This window comes from Gorilla gorilla, chromosome 16 (genome assembly GCF_029281585.2).
Source record: "Gorilla gorilla gorilla isolate KB3781 chromosome 16, NHGRI_mGorGor1-v2.1_pri, whole genome shotgun sequence".
NCBI lineage: Eukaryota > Metazoa > Chordata > Mammalia > Primates > Hominidae > Gorilla > Gorilla gorilla.
This window is the reverse complement of record NC_073240.2, coordinates 33470503-33489799: the sequence shown is the minus strand read 5'-3', so window position 1 is coordinate 33489799 and position 19297 is coordinate 33470503. Positions and strand designations below refer to the sequence as shown.

Genomic DNA, 19297 nt, shown 5'->3' with positions numbered 1-19297 from the left:
ATATCTCAATTATCCATTCCAAATATAATTGTGGAGTCAGTCAGGTAAGCTTTGCTGTGCTCTTCCCAGATTCTAGAGCTTTAATATCAGATTGATACCATGAAAAAATTAAATTACTGGCTGTACAATATTGATTACCAAAAACTCATGAAGGCAAATCTTAAGTACTAGGGGTAATCGAGGTGAAAAGCTGATCTCCTTTTGGGGTCTGCCCTGCAGTCAGAAGGGCTGACTCTGGAGAGCACCTGAGAGGGGTGCAGGGCACCAAAGGACAGGAGCAGGGATATCATGCGTGCATCTCTCATTACTCACCAAAGCTACATGTGAATGACCTAGGCTCATGTAGTCATCTGGGTTAGTTGAATCATTTTCCTTGGCTGAATGAGCTCTATTAATAGATCTAAGGTAGGCTCACTCTTTCTGCTTCTCCATCAGAATAGTGCTGGATACCTGATACCTTTGGGTAGACTGGAGAGAGGCTGATGGTCATTCACACAGTCTCCTTGATGTCCAAACCGAATGAGGGAGGTGATCTGACCTGCCTGGGAGCATGGACACATTGAGGCAGTGTCAGAAGATGGCCTGGGTGGGTAGGCAGGCTGCAGGAGGGAGCTCTGTAGGTACTGATAACTCTCTCATCAGAGTCACTGACCTGGCAAGCTGAGAGCAAGCTGACCACTCCCTGCCTGCAGGTACATCTCGCCTGTCCACAGCCCAGACCCCTAGGCACCAAAACTCTGACCGTAAAAAAAGCCAGAGGTCCTTACCAGGCTCCAGTGTGCTCTATACAGACCTAGTTAAATGATAGACGACTGCCAAAAATTCTATTCACTGACCACACAGGGAAAAAATAATCCTTCCAATATTAGTATTATGTATCATTTACTGTCAGAATAACTGCTCTTTCCTCTCCTTCCTTTGCAAACATTTTCAGACCATAGCACCTGCATTGTTGCCAAGTTTTTGCACACTTCAGTGACCAAGGGCTATTCAGAGTCTGGACAAATTCAGCAAATAATTCCTCCCATCATCTGCTGAGGATTTTTTTTTTTTTTAAAGGAAAGCAAGCAAGATACAGAGAAGGGACCCGCTGGTTCAATTCAGGAGCCAGGCGTCTTAGGTAGCTCACAGCAAAGGGATTCTTCCCAGCAGGCCCATCCATTCCTGCTGCTCCAGAGGAAAACGTTAGTCACTCACATCTTGTCAAAACCGTGCAGGGCTTGTTGACACAGGCCTGCTGAGCTGTCATACCAGAAAGATGGCATCAGGAAGGTCCCCTGGCCTTCTGCAGGGCAGGCTAGCCTCCTGGCCTGGCTGTTTCCTCAGCCATAACCTCTGTCTCATGCAAAGAAAAACTTGAACAGGCCACTGGGGGAACTGACCAGTAGTGCCAGGAGCCTGCCACAGATCCCTTCTGGCAAGGCCTATTGCTATGGTCATTTTAGGCCCTGGATAAGTATCACTCTGTCTTGGTCGGACCAAAAGCCAGCAGGAAAGTTTTCCTCCTGCCACTCACTGCACTGCCACCCACTGGGCACCTGGGATCGTCTAACTTGCCATGAGAAGTCCGTGTCTGACACTCTGGGAGCTTATAATCAAATATGTCCAAGTGAACAATCACCTGGAAAAGATGGAGCTCCCAGAGGAAAGATCCATTTCACAGATGATCCGGCACATGCTGTGCAGTGCGAGTGCAGGGGCACATTTCTCCTATTATCTCTCTGACAGTTTTTTTGGTTTTTTTTGTTTGTTTTTTTTTGAGACAGAGTCTCGCTCTGTTGCCCAGGCTGGAGTGTAGTGGCGCCATCTCGGCTCACTACCAGCTCCGCCTCCCAGGTTCTCGCCATTCTCCTGCCTTAGCCTCCCAAGTAGCTGGGACTACAGGTGCCCGCCACCATGCCCAGCTAATTTTTTGTATTTTTAGTAGAGACGGGGTTTCACCGTGTTAGCCAGGATGGTCTCAATCTCCTGACCTCGGGATCCACCCTCCTCGGCCTCCCAAAGTGCTGGGATTACGGGCATAAGCCACCACGCCCGGCCCTCTCTGACAGTTGTTAAGTGCTGAGTGACTGAAGAAATACCTACCTTCATCTCCAGAGATCCCCGTGGTGTTGGTGCCATCTGTGCATGTATTTGACCAATACAAAGGGAAATATCCAACCCACCGTCCCATCCAATGCCACTGCTACTACCCCTGCCGCCATCGAGGGTATCGCTAGATTTGGGGCAGCCTATTTATCTGCAAGGACAGAGAAGTGTTACAGAACATTCTGTGGGCAAGGTGCAGAAGGGAGGCTGGAGCTTCTCAGGTGAGCTTAGGGCCCTGAGTAATATAGACCATGTGCCACTGTGCCCAGATGCTCTTTAAGCAGAAAAACTTGGCGACAGCCTTAAATGCATCCAGCCTTCCCTTCCACCCTCGCTTCCCCATAACCACCCTCCACTCAACACATACTGGTTAAAAAGTATGTTTCTTTTCACTTCTTACTGCCTGAAGCTGAATCTTTATCATCTACATCCTACCCGTCCTCAAGGAAGTCTAGTTCAAGTTTGATCTGTGATGTCTTCTCTGGGGGCCAATGCCTTATCCCCCTCCTGAACTCCAGTAGTGACTGCCTGATCCACATATAGGGTTCTCAGCTTCTATCTAGTAGGTTGCAGCTGTGCATTTTAAGTTTGATGTCCCTTTCATCCACCTAGACTTCAAATTCCTTAAACAAGGGCTGTGAGTCATGATAAGAGATGATGGACAGGCCCAGATACTCCTCTTTGCCATTCCCTGGATATCAGTTTGTATCACATCCTTTTAGCCAGCCCACCTCACTGGGGTGCGGCACTGCATGAAAACACTTCGTTACTCCTAATCTTTGTTGTGTTTGGTTATTCTTACACCTCTGGATGCCTCTAGACTCGAGTACCAATGGAACATGCTGTAAGGGAGTGGGAAGTAAGGGGAAAAGCAGTCTAATTCTGTTCCATCCCTGATTTTCTGTAAACACGCTCAATTCCTCTGGTCAGAGTTTAACCTTCACTGGAAAGGTTAAAAGAAGATAGTGCCTGATGGAGATCCTACATAAATAAGTCAGATGCATGTTTATGGGTTTTGAAACATATCAGGGCCACAGTTCCTGGCATGTAGTAGGCACTCAGTAATTACTCATTGAGTAAATAAAAGTAGAAATGTATTAGATAATATTTTGATAGGCTATTTGGTTCAAGGAAGTGTACCGATCATGGGCTGCCAGAGACACCCACAAGAGGACAGTGTGTTCTCAAACCACGGAGAGCAAGCTTTTCAATTCTGCACACCTTTCTTCCACTGACATCTGTTATATCCACATGGACAGGTTTCACTTTTGGTTTGGCAGCTGAATCATAGTCTCCTTCACTTTAAACCTGCTTCTATAACCTATTTCATGGCAGAATACAACACCTGTAAAGTCACAAGGGCAAGAATGGAACAGAGCAAATTTCAGTATGAAAAGGTTACTATTTATGAGCTTTTAGAAAGCATCCATCCTCATTACAGTCACATGTTTCTCACGCCTAAGGTCAACACCAATACAGAGCAGAGCACTTAAGGCCAGGTGGGAAACTGACTCTGGCAAAGTTTAACATGCAACTACTGGGGGCAGTTTTCTGAGGCCACGTGAAGGAAACTTAAAATTGAAAGATATGACTATCTTCCAACCCCAAAGCCACTTACACCTGGAAATATATATATATATACAGGAGGATGAAAGAATTAAGGACCACGAGAATGATGCTTTGCACCTGTGTACCATTTTATGCTTTCCAAAATACGTTTATATATATTATTTAATTTGACTGCCCTATCAAACCTGTGAGATGGACTGGACAGTTTATCTCCATTTTTAGATTGGGAAGCTAAACTTTGCGGAACTGAAGGGACTTGTTCAGTGCCACGCAGCTGGTCTGAGCTAGGACTAGAACCCCTGGGCATCCTGCCTCAGTGCTCTTCCTGCTATGCTGTACAAACCAAGTCCCCCCAGCCTCCACTGCCAGTGCCCCTTCCTCTACTAACATCACACAGCACACCATGGTCAAAAGTGCATGCTCAGTTATATTTGCGGTGCGAAATTGTGGTCTGCTAAACCCTTCCAGCCGCCTTCAACAGTTCTCTTTACGAACTGTGGTGCCCAAGGTATTTGCACCAATTGGTTCCAAGAAGGCAGTTTGTCAGAACATTTGCTTCCAGAAGCAGCACGTCTCTGAAACACCATCCACCCAAATCCACATGTGGTTTACCACGACTCCCAGCACATTATAGTTTCTCAGCTAAATATCACAGGATTGTACTAGTCTACCAGGATAGAAGACAGCTGGTTGGGGAGATGCATTTAAACCTAACACAGCTGTCCTGCCAACAGGACATTTAACTCGTAAAGCTTAAGTAGTGTGATGGCGGGCAATGTTAAACATTTTTAACCTTTTTAAAGGCTGTATCAAATGAGACAGAATATAGAAAAGTATTTCTGCAAACCATAAAATATATAAAATTTAGTTACCACAATTCCACTTCCTACATGTGCCTGATCCACTTTGTCAATTACCTGTGGGAAATTGTTGATTGTGGCTTCCCTGGTGACTCAGCACGCTTCCTGTTGCCTCCCTCTTTTTCCAGATGACATGAAACAAGGTCCCAGCTTGAACACTCTGAGTTTTGAACAGATATGTCTGAGAGGACATCTGCCAGAAGCCTATTTGCATGAGGAACTTAGAAACCTCCAGGAGAAAGCTCAGACTGAAGGAAAGAGGAGTCGGCTTGCCAACTGCAAGGCACCAGACAATAAATAATGCCTTAGTGGTCAATAGAAAGGTTGGGATTTTTTAGAACCTATGGTTCCCAGTGCTTAGCTTTGTCTCCATGTCCAACACCCCCATGTGAATCCTACAGAAAGTTGTGGGGCAGAGGGGCAAAAAAAATAAAGCTATGTTTCCCTAAAAAATCTCTAGTATTTAGGGATGTCAAGGCACACTGTCTTGGTCCATTCAGGCTGCTGTAAAAAATACTTTAGACCAAGTGATTCGCAAACAGCTGAAATTTATTGCTCACAGTTGTGGGGCTGGGAAGTCCAAGATTAAAGTGCCTGTAGATTCTGTGTCTGGTGAGGGCCTGCTCCTCACAGTGGCTCCGTCTCCTGTGTTCTCCCACGGTGGAAAGGGCAAATGAGCTTCCTCTGGCCTCTTTCATAAGGGCATGGATCCCATTTGTAAGGGTGAAGCCCTCAAGGCCTAATCACCCCCAAAGACCCTATCTTTTAATACTATTGCAGTGGGGATTAGGCATCAACATATGAATCTGGGGGAGACACAAACATTCAGACCATAGCATACACTGAGGGGATTTCCCGTTGCCCTCCCAAGTCAGGACCCACTACAACAGAACACCCTGAGGCTGCATAGCTTGGGGGCACCCACCAGCTGTAATGGGAGACAATCATAGCTGAAGGGCATGGTGGTGCCGAACTTACGGGGACAAGGGGAGGAAAAGGGGAAAATGGGTAACTGTCCCACGGAAGTGAACCAATTCATTTTGCTCAGGATCATATATGGTGTTTGCTCTATGATCTCCAGAAATTTTTTTTTTTTTTTTCCAGACAGAGTCTCGCTCTGTTGCCCAGGCTGGAGTGCAGTGGCACGATCTCGGCTCACTGCAAGCTCACCTCCTGGGTTCACGCCATTCTCCTGCCTCAGCCTCCCGAGTAGCTGTGACTACAGGCGCCCACCACCACGCCCAGCTAATTTTTTGTATTGTTAGTAGAGACGGGGTTTCACCGTGTTAGCCAGGATGGTCTCGATCTCCTGACCCTGTGATCCGCCCGCCTCGGCCTCCCAAAGTGCTGGGATTACAGGCATGAGCTACCATGCCCGGCAATCTCCAGAAATATTTAAAGCACTTTCCAGGAAATTGCAGTCCTAAGTGACCAAGTGTGAGAAATGCCGGTGACTTTTAGGTTATTACCGTCAAAATGCTCCAGATATATTTACATGTTGCGAAGGCTGGATAATCTTGACTGGAATAACACGAGTCCCACTTGCTGGTGTCTCAGAGGTCAATGGCAATTTCAAGAGAGCAAATATGGCAAGGTTGTTTCAACAAATATTTAGTGGGTGTTATTTGCCTGGCCTTGTCTAGGCACTACAGACACAAAAAGCGAGGCAGATACTGTGTGCGCATTTGCAAATCTCATAGTCTAGTGAGGAAGGCAAGCCCTTCCTCATCATCAATGCCAATTCACAATGAGGCTAAAGAAGCAAATACAAAGAAGTATCAACAATGAGCCCAGGAGTGAGGATCATCCTTAAGGATAAACCTTGTGGTCAAGGTTTAACCCTTTCTGCATCTGTACAGTACCTATAATCAACTAGATCAACTAGCCAAAGAAGCAGTGTGATGTGCTGGACAGACAGAAGAGGAAAACACCAGGGTCCAGCTCAGGCTCTGATCCCACAAATACTAGCTGGGCTATGGATGGAATGTATGTGTTCCTCTTAAAATTTACATGTTGAAGCCTAATCCCCAATGTGATGGTAATAAAAGAGGCCCCAGAGAGCTCTCTCATCTCTTCTGCCATGTGAATACAATGAAAGACAGCCACCTATGAATCAGGAAGCAGTCTCTCCCCAGGCACGGAATCTGCCAGCACCTTGGTTTTGACTTCCCAGCCTCCAGAACTGTGAAATAAACCTTTGTTATTTAAGCCACCTAGTCTGTGGAATTTTTGTTATAGCAGCCTGAACAGACCAGAAGACAAGCTGTATCCCTAGATAAGTCTCATCTCTGAGTTTCTTTTTCCATATTTGTAAAAGGGGGCAAGGAATACTCACCCTCCTTGCCTGCCTCCAGTAAGTGATTGTGAGGGTAAGCATGACACTGTGCATGAAGACAATTTGAGACCCAGACTCTATTAGAGAGATTCAAAAGCAAAATACCATATTTATGTGGATTATAATAATTTTCCTTAGAAAATGGGGGCTTGATGACAACTCTGTTAATTTTATTCCCCAACACCCTATTAATTTCATGTGTCAGACTGCCTAAGTTATAGTACCCAGTTGTGTGATCATAAGCCAACACTAGATTTTTCTGTGAAGGTATTAAAGTGAGTAATATTTAAATCAGTGAACTTTAAGAAAAGCAGATTACTCTCTATAATATGGGTGGACTTCATCTAATCAGTTGAAGACCTTAAGAGAAAAGACTGAGGTCCTCTGAAAAGGAAATAATTCGGCCTCTGGACTGTCTTCAGACTCAAAATAATCAACTCTTGCCCAAGTCTCCAGTCTGTCTTACAAATTTTCAACTTGCCAGCCCCCACATTTATATGAGCCAACTCTTTAAAATAACTGTCTGTCTCTCTATACATTCTAATGGTTCTGTTTGTCTGTTTCTCTAGAGAACCCAGGATTTACATCTGGTTCTAGTGACTTCCATGAAAATACACTGGGGCTCAGACTTACCCAGGCTCCAACCCATATAGAAGTGAATATTTCACAAGGATTATTCTACAGTCAGACAACTGGCAGAGCAATTAGTAGTTGCCATACAGCAAACTTAATTTCAGGAGTTGTTATCTAGTTTTCTGTGTCCCTCTTTGACATTCTAAGATAGTCACATTTTATTTAAGGAATGGACTAAAGATCTCACTCGTGATTGAAAATTCACAAAATTCAAGAACAATCCTAATTGAGGATGATGACAAATTCTACCGATCACTGTTTAGAATTACTAAGCCTACTACTTTGAAACTGTGATTCTTGACAAATTGTTATTTGGGGAAGATTCACATTATTTCACATTTTGTGCATGCAATAAGACTGTGCTAATTTTTTACATTGTACTGTTTCAAAGACACATGAAGTGTTCACATAAAATTCCCCAACACCCTATTAAGATTATTTTCTATTTTTGTTCTAGGTTTATGCTTCACTAAAACATTTATTACTATTAAACAAGATATAAAATAGACAAAGATGACACTTTAGATCTTTTGATCTACAAGACATCTAGGAGTTATAAAAAGTAAATATTAAAAGTTTATACTATAACTAGTAAATAACTAATAGTTATAGCTGTAAAAGTTAAAAATAGTGCTGTCCAAAATTTTAAAACATCAAAAGACATATCAGTGAGGTGTATAAATGTATAAGCTGGCAAAGAAAAGAGATTTGGGAGACTGCATTTCATTCTTGTATTCTTATTTTAATTGAGAAGGTGGCTAGAATTAGTACAGTGCTTGCAAACACCTGAGGCCAAAACCTCCAAAGCTCTGTATCCCAGCACACCTTTGCCACTTTCCTTTTTCCCCAGTGGAGGAAGGAAAGACCTAAGACACAGGCCAACACCTGTGCTCCAGTCCTCATCCTCTCCCACCTCCTCAGTTGCTGCTCCCCATTCCACATCTTCAACTCTCCCTCTCTGCTGGTTCTTAGCAATTAGCACTTCAGCAAGTTCAATTTCTCACATCCTAAAACAACCTTAACAGAAATCGTCCTCAGCTCTAAATCATTCACCCTTCCCCCAATCCTCCCACAGCTATTACTCATCTCCCCTTTACCTGACATTCTGGGAACACATTTATACGTTGCATTTCTTCCTTGTTTATCCCCTCAATGCCCTGCAGGTATGGTGGGCCCCCACTACTCCCCAGAGCCGGCTCTGCCCAAAGCCCCCACAAAGCAGTAACTTCTGTGTTGCTAGCTCCAGTGAACACCTGACACCCAGTGGTTTTTACTATTTCATGTGACCTCTCTGCTGATCCTGACAGTGGTAACCACTGCCCCTTCTCAGAACACTATTTCCTTGTTTTCATTACACTCTATCTTTCTGGTTCTTCTCCTTTCTGGCCGATTTATCCCATTTTCCTTTGTGGATTCTTCTTCATCTACCTGGCCTTTGTCTTAGGTGCCCTGTTGTTCTCAATACCCACCCAGGGTGACCCCATCCACCCCTACAGTATCAGCCACCACTAACACGGGGATGACTCTGAAACCCTTCCTTCTCCCAGACTTCTCTCCTGTGCCATATACATCTAAGTGCCTTCTGGATACCCAGGACACTGTAAACACACACAAACATGTCATCGTGTTCATCTTTCCTATCCTTTTCCCCTCCCAAAAAGAACCTCCCCCTGTTTCTTTTGAATTTCTCATTACTATCCATGCAATTGCTCAACAGAGAAAAACTGAAAATCATCCAGAGACTTTAAGGATTGAAGTTCAAGGTGGACAAAATGCAACCCCAAAGGCATGGGCCCATTGGGGGGTCCCAGTCCATTCATAGATGGCCTACGAACCCAATGTTCTCATTGGTTCCTCCAGGGTGAGGATAACCTAGAAACAGATTTTAGTCAAGACACATAAGAGTCAGCTGCACTGCTTTCTCCAACTGCAGAGAGAGACTAGCCAGAAACCGAGTGTCCCCTACAGTTCAAGGTTTGCTTCACCCCGCCATCCTCAAATGGGAAGCAACTGTTGCCACCCTGTGGCAAAGCGGAGGCACTGAAGCTCCTTTACCAAGGCCAAAGCTTGGCAGAGTAGAGGCTCCTAGGATCTGCCTCTTCAAGTAGCCTATCATCCACAGGACTCTTTCTCCACTTGATATTTATTAAGAAAATAACCTTGGGTCTCTATTTCTAAGTGAAAAATTTGAAGTCCAACAGTCAGTGTTATAAAAAAGAACGTATTTTATTTTATTTTTCTGAGACAGAGTTTCGCTCTTGTTGCCCACGCTGGAGTGCAATGGGCGATCTTGGCTCACTGCAATCTCTGCCTTTAGGGTTCCAGTGATTCTCCTGCCTCAGCCTCTCGAGTAGCTGGGATTACAGGCACGTGCCACCACGCCCAGCTAATTTTTTGTATTTTTAGTAGAAACGGGGTTTCACCATGTTAGCCAGGCTGGTCTCGAACTTCTGACCTCAGGTGATCCGCCCACCTTGGCCTCCCAAAGTGCTGGGATTACAGGCATGAGCCATCGCGCCCGGCAGAACGTGGGTATTTTAATGTTTGGCAATATGGATTTAAAATTACTCAGAGCCATCAAATGCTAATGTTTATACATTTCTATGTTAATGGCTAGATACCTGGTGTTATCACAGTGCTAGATAGCTGGTGGCCTAGAACTGTGGGGAAAATGAACAGCTGGCACTGAGAAGCCCATCATTTACCTGAAGCTGTTAATGTTCTGAAAACAAAAGCACATTTTCTGGTTGGATTCATCCAAGGCCATCCAAGGCCATCATCAGTGTCAGCTGGCACAACCAGTTCTAACTCCCAAGAGCTCCCATCTCACAGCACATGGTTCTCCGAATCAGTCCCCTGGACAGTTGGTGGCTTTATTTGTTTCTGGGGATAATACAACAACAGTAGCCATTTAGCTATGTCTTGGAGAGCAGTGAGCAACCGTGGGCTTGGGAGAAGATGGTTACTGCTGAAATATATGGTGCACAGAAGCATATCTGAACTGTATTGCTAACTGATGAGTAATCAAAAATAAGACTGGGGCGCCGGGCATGGTGGCTCATGCCTGTAATCCCAGTACTTTGGGAGGCCGAGATGGGCGGATCACGAGGTCAGGAGATCGAGACCATCCTGGCTAACATGGTGAAACCCCGTCTCTACTAAAAATACGAAAAAAAAATTAGCCGGGTGTGGTGGCGGGCACCTGCAGTCCCAGCTACTCGCAAGGCTGAGGCAGGAGAATGGCATGAACCTGGGAGGGCAGAGCTTGCAGTGAGCTGAGATCCCGCCACTGCACTCCAGCCTGGGTGAAAGAGCAAGACTCCGTCTCAAAAAATAAATAAATAAATAAGATTGGGGTAAGCCATTAAAGACTGAAAACATGTTGTTGATAATCCACAAAGTGAGAGGAGGAAGGCCTGCAATTCAGTTACTAATGGCACCCAATGATTGCATGTAAGAGTGGGCTGGAAACCCCATTTTATTTTATTTTTATTTTTCAAACACCAACTCGAACCAGACAAGCCCATTTTATTTGGGCCCATTTTATTTGAGAGAACTAGGCTTAGAAAGTTGCCAAGATTACACATAGCTAGAAAATAGTACGGCTACGGGTTAACCCGAGTTCTCTGCCATAAACATACACACTCTTTTTTTCATGTAATGCCAAGTAGGTCCCTGTTTGTCTTTGTGTTTTTATTTGCTTTGGACTAAGAATTTACACATTTGAAAGATGCTCCTTACCAAGCTGTTTTTAAGGCGCCCATGGAGAAGTTAAACATAACCCCCAATCCTCTCTGGATGTTTTGGCAAATGCTTCTACCCCAGTGACCACTTAAAGCTGTTAACGACCAGGAGGCTGGCTACCAGGGTTCAGGAATCTTCCAAAATAAACTTCTAGTCTAGTTGGCCCTCTGCTGGTTTAGTCCCAGGACTGCAAAAAGTCCTTCTAGCTCCTTGGTAGGCGCTGTACAAAGGGCACAAACCTTGCACCATGGTGATCACAGTCATAGTCAATTCTAGATAACAGACATTTTTGCTCACCACATTATCACTAAGCTCATGGCAAGAACTTCTAGGCAGAGATTTTTAAAAACACAGAATAGAAATGGAATATTTTCCTTGAACTAAAAGGCAGAAAGTCTTGACAGATCCAGATGTAAAACAGTATTTACATACTTATTGCCATTAGGTATATTTATTTCCCCCTGATATTATACATTAATTCCTCAAATATTTACTGAATGCTTACTATGTGCCTGGAATATAATGCAGTTAATAAGCAGATATAGCCTCATGGAGCTTACATTCCAGTGGAGAGATAAACAATAAGCAAGAAAACAAACAATGATTATAAATGACAAAAAATGCTATGGAGCTTTAAAAAAAAAAAGGCTGGACACGGCGGCTCACGCCTGTAATCCCAGCACTTTGGGAGGCCAAGGCGGGAGGATCATGAGGTCAGGAGATGGAGACCATCCTGGCTAACACGGTGAAACCCCGTCTCTACTAAAAACACAAAAAATTAGCCGGGCGTGGTGGCGGGCGCCTGCAGTCCCAGCTACTGGGGAGGCTGGGGCAGGAGAATGGCGAGAACCCGGGAGGCGGAGCTTGCAGTGAGCCGAGATCGCGCCATTGCACTCCAGCCTGGGGGACAGAGCGAGACTCTGTTTAAAAAAAAAAAAAAAGGAGACTGCAACAGAGAATGTAGGGGGGTGCTACTCAGGCAGGGCAGTCAGGCAGCCCTCTCTGAGTGGGTGACTTTGAAACTCGCTACACAAGGAATGGGAGGAACAGCCTGTGTTGATAGCCTTGAGGTGGGAAGAGGCCGGTGTGACTCAGGGCCAGAATGCGTGGAACAAAGTAGGGAGTACGATTGACTGGAGCTGTGGATCCTCGTAGGTCATGGCAAGAAGGGTTATTTTTATTCAGGGTACGATAGGAAGCGACCAATGGAATTGTAACTACGGAGATGACACTAATATGGTTTAAACTTTTCAAGTTTAACTCCTGAAAAAAGTTTAACTCCTGTTCTTCCTGTGAAGAACAATCGAAAAGGGATCAAGAATAGAAGCAGGAAGATGAGTTAGGAGGCGATTTCAAAACTCCATGCCGGACATGATGGTATCTTGGACCAGGGTGTTTGGAGTAGAGCTAGAGAGAAGCAGACAGGCAAATTGCACATGGATTTTAGAGATAAAAATGAAATAAATTACTTAAAATTGAGGCATGAAGTGTGATGGAGAAAATCAAGGGTTACTGTAGGTATTTAGTTTGCATATATGGCTAAGCAGGGGCACTACTCATTTAGACAGAAAAGACTGATATAAACAGGTTGGGGAAGGTGGTGGTTTGAGAAATCAGGATCGAAACCTGGAAATTTAGCAATTAGTGTAAGCCTATGGATATGCAAGAAAGAAATGTGGGCTGAAATACAAACACCGGAGTCACCAGCCAAGAAATGGATTGAGAGTCAAGAGAATGAATGAGATCAAGTAGATAGAGAATTGAGGGAAATAAGAGAAGTGGACCCAGCACTGAGCCCTGGAGAACTTAACTTTTAAAGGCCGCCAGAGAAACCTATAAACGAAACTAACAAATGGGTAAAGAAAAAAAGGAAAAAAGGAAAGCCCAATACTTATTTGTTTATTTAAGGACTACATTTCCTCGCCCTGCTACTTTGCTGTTCACGTTTATTCCCTCAGTACCTAAAACAGTGCCTGGCACTCAATAAATACTAGTTGGTTTGATGAATGAGCGATGAGAACAGTGGGCTACAATGGACCAGGAGAGAATGAGAGGTGAAGAAGTACAATTGGCATGTGAGGAAAGGCTGTGAAAGGCAGCTGTGAAAGGTTGCTGTGAAAGGCAGCAGAAAATTGGAACAGTAACTAGAAGGGATATGGAATCAAAGAAGATATGTTTTTTTAATGGGATATATGATACCTCACTGACCTAACATTAATTTATACTGATACTATATTCCTATACTAAAAGGCCAATTTATAATTCTATATTTGAGAGCAAATATACACATTTGTTAAGATCCATTGATCATACAATTAATTTATTTAAGTAGACAAGATAGATATTTGTCTTCTATGTACCATGTGTTGGGCAGTGAACAACTCTGCCTGCAAGGAACTTAATTAACATCCAGTAATTATCTAAAGTGATGATGATGATGATTTGTTTAGAAATTATTTCATCGTAGCACAGTTATCCATGCTAAAACTTTATTTTTGCTTCTCTGGACTGGAACATTACCTGCTTACAAGTAAGTGAATTTAAATCCTACCCCTAAGCTAAACAGAAGGTTATAGGAATTAAGTAACTTGCCCAAGGTCACATTAGTAATAAATGATGAAGCTGGCATTCAAATTCGGGTGTCTCTGACAATGGTTTGTGCTCATAAGCACCATGTTAAGTGTATTTGAAATTCACACCAGAATACAGTATTACTATAAAATATGATAATATATTACATGTATTCTTTCTGTAACAATTAAAAATAAACTTTCCCAACTTGGTTCTTCACAATAAAATCCTAAAATCAATGTTGGAAGGGTATGGAAGATACTCCATGTGTCTGTCAGAGGGAATTAGCATCAGGGAGTGTGAGCAAAGATAATGCAAATAAATGGATGAGGTGAAACAATAACTAACTCACATGAATAAATGATCAGACCACCCAACAAATTCAATGCCAAGGTCCCAGACTGGGAAAAACCCAGGCTTTTTATTTTGTTGTTTTTGCCCCAAGTATCTTTGGACTATTTTCTTTGTTAGTTTTCATCCTAGCTATAGTATACAATTCTAGGAAGACTCCCAAGATTCCCACCTGCTGGGAATATAATGAGATATCAGTCCCTTGTTATCCGAAAAAGGTCATGGAGTCACTCCCAGGATCATATTACATTATAATTAGAAGTCTAAAGAGATATTCTCCTTCCAGCTATGAGAAGGCATATGGCTTACAACCTGAGGCGGCCTCTAAGAGCTGAGAGGGGCTTTGGTTGGCTGACAGCCAGCAAGAGAAAGGGAACTCAGTCCTACAATATAATTCAAATGGAATTCTGCCAACAGCCTTAACGAGCTTGGAAGAGGACGCAAGCTGCAGCCAAGACAACACCTCTGGTCAGCACCTGAACGCTAATCTGCACCAAACTCCTGAGCAGTGGAAAACTCAAATAATAAATGAATGCTGTGTGAAGCTGCTAAATTTGTGGTAATTTGTTATACAGTAATAGAAAACTAAAATTCAAGTCAGTATTCATCCCTTCCACAGCACTCATAGGGGAGACTTAAGATTGCTATGTTAGGCTGGGTGTGGTGGCTCACGCCTGTGATCCCAGCACTCTGGGAGGCCGAGGTGGGCGGATCATGAGGTCAGATCGAGACCATCCTGGCTAACACAGTGAAACCCCGTCTCTACCAAAAATACAAAAAATTAGCCGGGCGTGGTGGCGGGTGCCTGTAAACAGCTACTCAGGAGGCTGAGGCAGGAGAATGGTGTGAACCCGGGAGGCAGAGCTTGCAGCGAGCCAAGATTGCACCACTGCACTCCAGCCTGGGTGACAGAGTGAGACTCTGTCTCAAAAAGAAGAAAAAAAAAATTGCTATGTTAAGCACATTATTCCAAGGGTAATAAGGGAAACAGAGTTTTTAATTCTGAATTGTCCTAATCCATGATCTTTCATGTCTCCATGCCTTTTTTTTTTTAGTTTTTGTGGGTACATAATAGTTGTACCTCCATGCCTTTACACTTATGGTTCCCTGATGAACTCTTACTCAAACTTCAAAACCCAGGTCAAATGTTGCTTCTTCAAAGCAGCATTTCCTTATAGCCACCCCATCCACTCCTAAGCAGACTAAATTACTCCTGTTTGCTTCCACGGCGGCAGCTTGTGTGTACATCTATCAAAACACCTGCTGGGATGCACTGTCATAACTTTTGATGTGTGTCCCCACTTCCCTCTCCACTCAGACTGTGAATCTTTAGGGCAGAGCTACACCAGTCTCCTGCCTAGTGCCTGGTATATAGTGGGTACTAAATAGTTGGATACTGGAGGGAATGGAGTCTCTGGATAAAGAGGCTTTTGATGCCCCGGGAGTGGCTCTTTCTTTTCCAGCACAGCTGATCAGGCCTCAGGTGTTAGTGGAAACTCAGAGAGCTCCATGACAACAGCTTAGGTGAATAACCAAGCAATTCCTGCCTTAAAAAGGTAGATATTTATTGTTTGTCTCAAAAGAGCTGGCCTGAAATATATAGGTGTGCTTGAAGTAACGGTGACAGATGCTGAGAAGGACTGAGATTCTCCCTAAAAGGGATGACAGGAAGCTCTGTCGGATTTGTTCTAATTCAAGCCATGTGCTAGGTTTGCATGCTTGCCGATTCAACGCATTTGTGTTAATCCACTCCTGAAATCAAATGTCAACCTAAACAGACTACAATCTCACCGAATTAGTTTTACTCAATGGCTTAAAACTATGGGTAACAAAACAGAAATAAGAATCATCTATCAACAATATTCATGGCATTCACAGAACCCTAGGGCAGATAGCATTTTTAGAAAATCACAGACTCAGGCAAAATAGTGCATAATCAATCTGTAGGGAACAAACAGCATTTGGTTGGGATGCTTTTAGAGATAATTCTCATTTTCCTTCGGACCCACTCCATGGGCAGATCCTTGAACTATAAGGAAATGCTCCCTTGCATTTAACTGAAATTAACCATGCAACTTCTTTAGGATTCTGCCTTAGTGGAGAAGGAGATCATTAGAATCAGAGGATAAAAAGCAAAGCATGGAAATAAGGAATCTGTCTAACGCTGCATCACCAGCTCATAGAAGCTAGATTCTCTTTATAAACAAATCATTAAACAACAAACAAATGAGGTACTGCTTTCTAATACAAGTATTATGACCACGTTGCCAGAAACTTGGAAAACTTCAGGGGGAAAATGGTCTTGCCACCTTAAAACGATTTAATTATTCTTAATTTATTATTTAATAAAATTGTTATATTTTTAAATATTTTCAAAAGCTTTCACGTAAACTCTTAATGTCAGTACCTCTTTTGTCTCCTCTTGGGTATACTGGAGTCATTCCTAGGAATCAAGTCAGATCCTGTAGGTTCTACATTTTGAAGCTCTTTTACAAGTACTGGCTGGCATTGACTCAAAAGGCAGCTATCTGATGACACAATTTCCTGAAGATCAGCAGTGAGGAGAAAACATCATGTCTGGGTTCTAATCTTTCTTTAGTGATAACACTAGATGCTCCTTCATTCATTCAACAAACATTAATTGAGCACCTGTTATGTACCAGACATTGTGCTAGGTGCTAGGGCTACAGCTATGAATTAGATAGATAAGGTCCCTGCTCTCACAGGACTTATAGTCTCATGTGGGTGTGTATATGTAAGTATGTAGACACTGTGTAGAAGAAGAAAGGGAAAACCATGAGAAAGTAGAGTCTCTTAAAAATTAGCTTCCTCCTCTGAAAAAAAATAGGATAATAAAGGCATCTACTTATAAGGTTGTTATGAGAAGTGTGCAAATATATTATTTAAAATGCTAACGGAAACTTCAAACCATCAGAACACAGTAAATACCTTCAATGCTCTGGGGGCCCACAAGATTCATGGCCTGGTGAGCTGGATATTCCACTCGGGGCCTGGCAATGCCCAATTGCTCCATAACACCATGAAGCAGCCTCTGGATATCTGCTTCTGAGACCCGGTCAGGGGTCCGGGGGCTGTAAGCAAATGCTGGAGTCCATCCAGATGCCAGCCAAAACAGTAGGCCAGATAGCATGGTAGAGACCATCCTGGAGACCATTGTCAACCTGCAGATAAAAGACCAAATGTATACTGATAGGCTACAATCGGCAATTGTGATAATACAATTATAATGATGCAACCACTCCAGGTTGTGGTTCGAGGACCACCCAGAAAGGGGTTGTAACAAAGAATCCTTAGGAGGTTGCTTTTGTCTTAAGTTTCCATGCTAGGCAGAGCATCATTGCAGAAAGGTATTAAACAAAACAGTTGCAGGTATCCAATTCCCTCTGTTTGCATTCTTGAGAAAGCTAGGCTGGAATGGCGGTTCTCACTCATAATTTTTATCCTCCTTGTAGCTCCCTGAAAGTTCTGCATTACTCCTAACTTCATCACTCTCTCCCTCTCTTACTAAAACAAATAAACCAAACTTGCTTACATTTTGAGAAAGAGATACTGGCATCTTGGGTTTTCCCAGTCTCTGGGAATAAAAGTCTAACAGGAGGGAGTCAGGAAGACACAAATCAAGAAGCTCAGGAAGGTTGGGAGTGGTGGCAGGGAAACATTTCAGTTTAGCAAACATCCAATACATTTGCGATCCTGAAAGGAAGGAAAATGTTCCTTAGATCCCGCCCTGCGATCTGCTGGGGTAGTTTGAGGTTTGTTTGCTCAGCCACATGCTGAGTGATCGTGGGCAAGTCCCTCAGTTTCCTCCTCTGCAAAACGGAGATAATTAAAGCATTTACCTTTTAGGGTTGTTGTGAGGGTGTGTGCAAATACATGTTAAAGAGTGTTTAGGACAATGCCAGGCACAGAATGAGCCCCTATATTGCTATTATTATGTTGCTAACATTGCCTTAACAGTTCTGGAGGTTAGAATTTGGGGAGGCAGTGGTGGTGAGAGGGAGTAAACTAGCCTGGGGGTGGGAGGGTCCACCTGTCCTAAATGTTGGTTTCTATGGGTATGTCTGCAAAACAAGTGAACATTATCCTTGCAGCTTACCCCACAGCTGCTTAACGTGTTTGGATGCATGCTTCAGGCAGCGGCCTTGCAAACCCTCTTTTTTTTTTGAGACGGAGTTTCATTCTTGTTGCCCAGGCTGGAGTGCAGTGGCGCCATCTCGACTCACTGCAACCTCCACCTCCCGGGTTCAAGTGATTCTCCTGCCTCAGCCTCCCGAGTGGCTGGAATTACAGGCGCCCACAACCAAACCCGGCTAATTTTTGTATTTTTAATAGAGGCAGGGTTTCACCATATTGGTCAGGCTGGTCTCGAACTCCTGACCTCTGGTGATCCACCCCCTCCCCTCAGCCTCCCAAAGCGCTAGGATTACAGGCGTGAGCCACCATGACCGGCGCAAACCCTTCTAATCATTCTTCTACTGAGGATGGGGGATGGAGAGGTGGGAGGAGGCAAAATCGTGCATTTCCTTTACTGAAACAAAAATTTTTATACTCTCCAATTTCTTTTTCTGCAAGGAAAAGGCCTTTTCTAGCCACTAGATATAAAACCTCGCTCTCCAAAGAGCTGAGAGTAGCTGTTTAACAGCAAAATCTGCAATTCTGATGGAAAAGGCTGGAGGCAGGCACGAGGCTCTCCATCTCCATCTTTCCCTTGTCCACTCTGAATGCAGGATGTCATCCCAGCAAACGCCGCTCTGATTTGATGAACTACACAATCTCCTCCCTCAGTACTCCCTTCCCCTTACTGATAGCCAAACATTCTAATCCCCTACGCATCCTTTGTCTGACCCCAGCCTCCACCTCAAGGATTTTAGCAGGACGCCCTCCCCCAACTGGCAATACCAAATCTCGGATTGGCGGAAGGCGGCCGCGCCGACATCAAAACTGTACTCACCGAGGGGCAGCCCGAGGAGCCTACTGCGGTATGGGCCTTGGTGGGGGTCAGGCCAGGAGCGGGCGAACTGGAGAGCTAGTACGTCACCCTCCTCCGCAACTTAGCTCCGCCCCGGCCCCTCCTCCAGCAGGTGGAAGTTGCCTCGCCAGGACTCCCCAGACTGCATCCCAGATA

At 44.0% G+C, this 19297-nt stretch overlaps 1 protein-coding gene across 2 annotated transcripts in view; it reads right to left on the bottom strand.

Moving 5' to 3' along the window:
* Window positions 1-19297, bottom strand: part of SCG5 (secretogranin V) — a 55481-nt gene extending 36184 nt beyond the window's left edge. The window contains exons 1-2 of one of the 2 annotated variants that reach the window (XM_019010967.4): window positions 19124-19297; window positions 17101-17333 (exon numbers count right to left, since the gene is read on the bottom strand). In XM_019010967.4, the coding sequence (XP_018866512.1) occupies window positions 17101-17326 (226 nt within the window). In that variant the 5' untranslated portion in view covers window positions 17327-17333; window positions 19124-19297. The remainder of the gene's footprint in view (window positions 1-17100; window positions 17334-19123) is intronic. The other variant, XM_004055902.5, reaches the window with a different exon arrangement.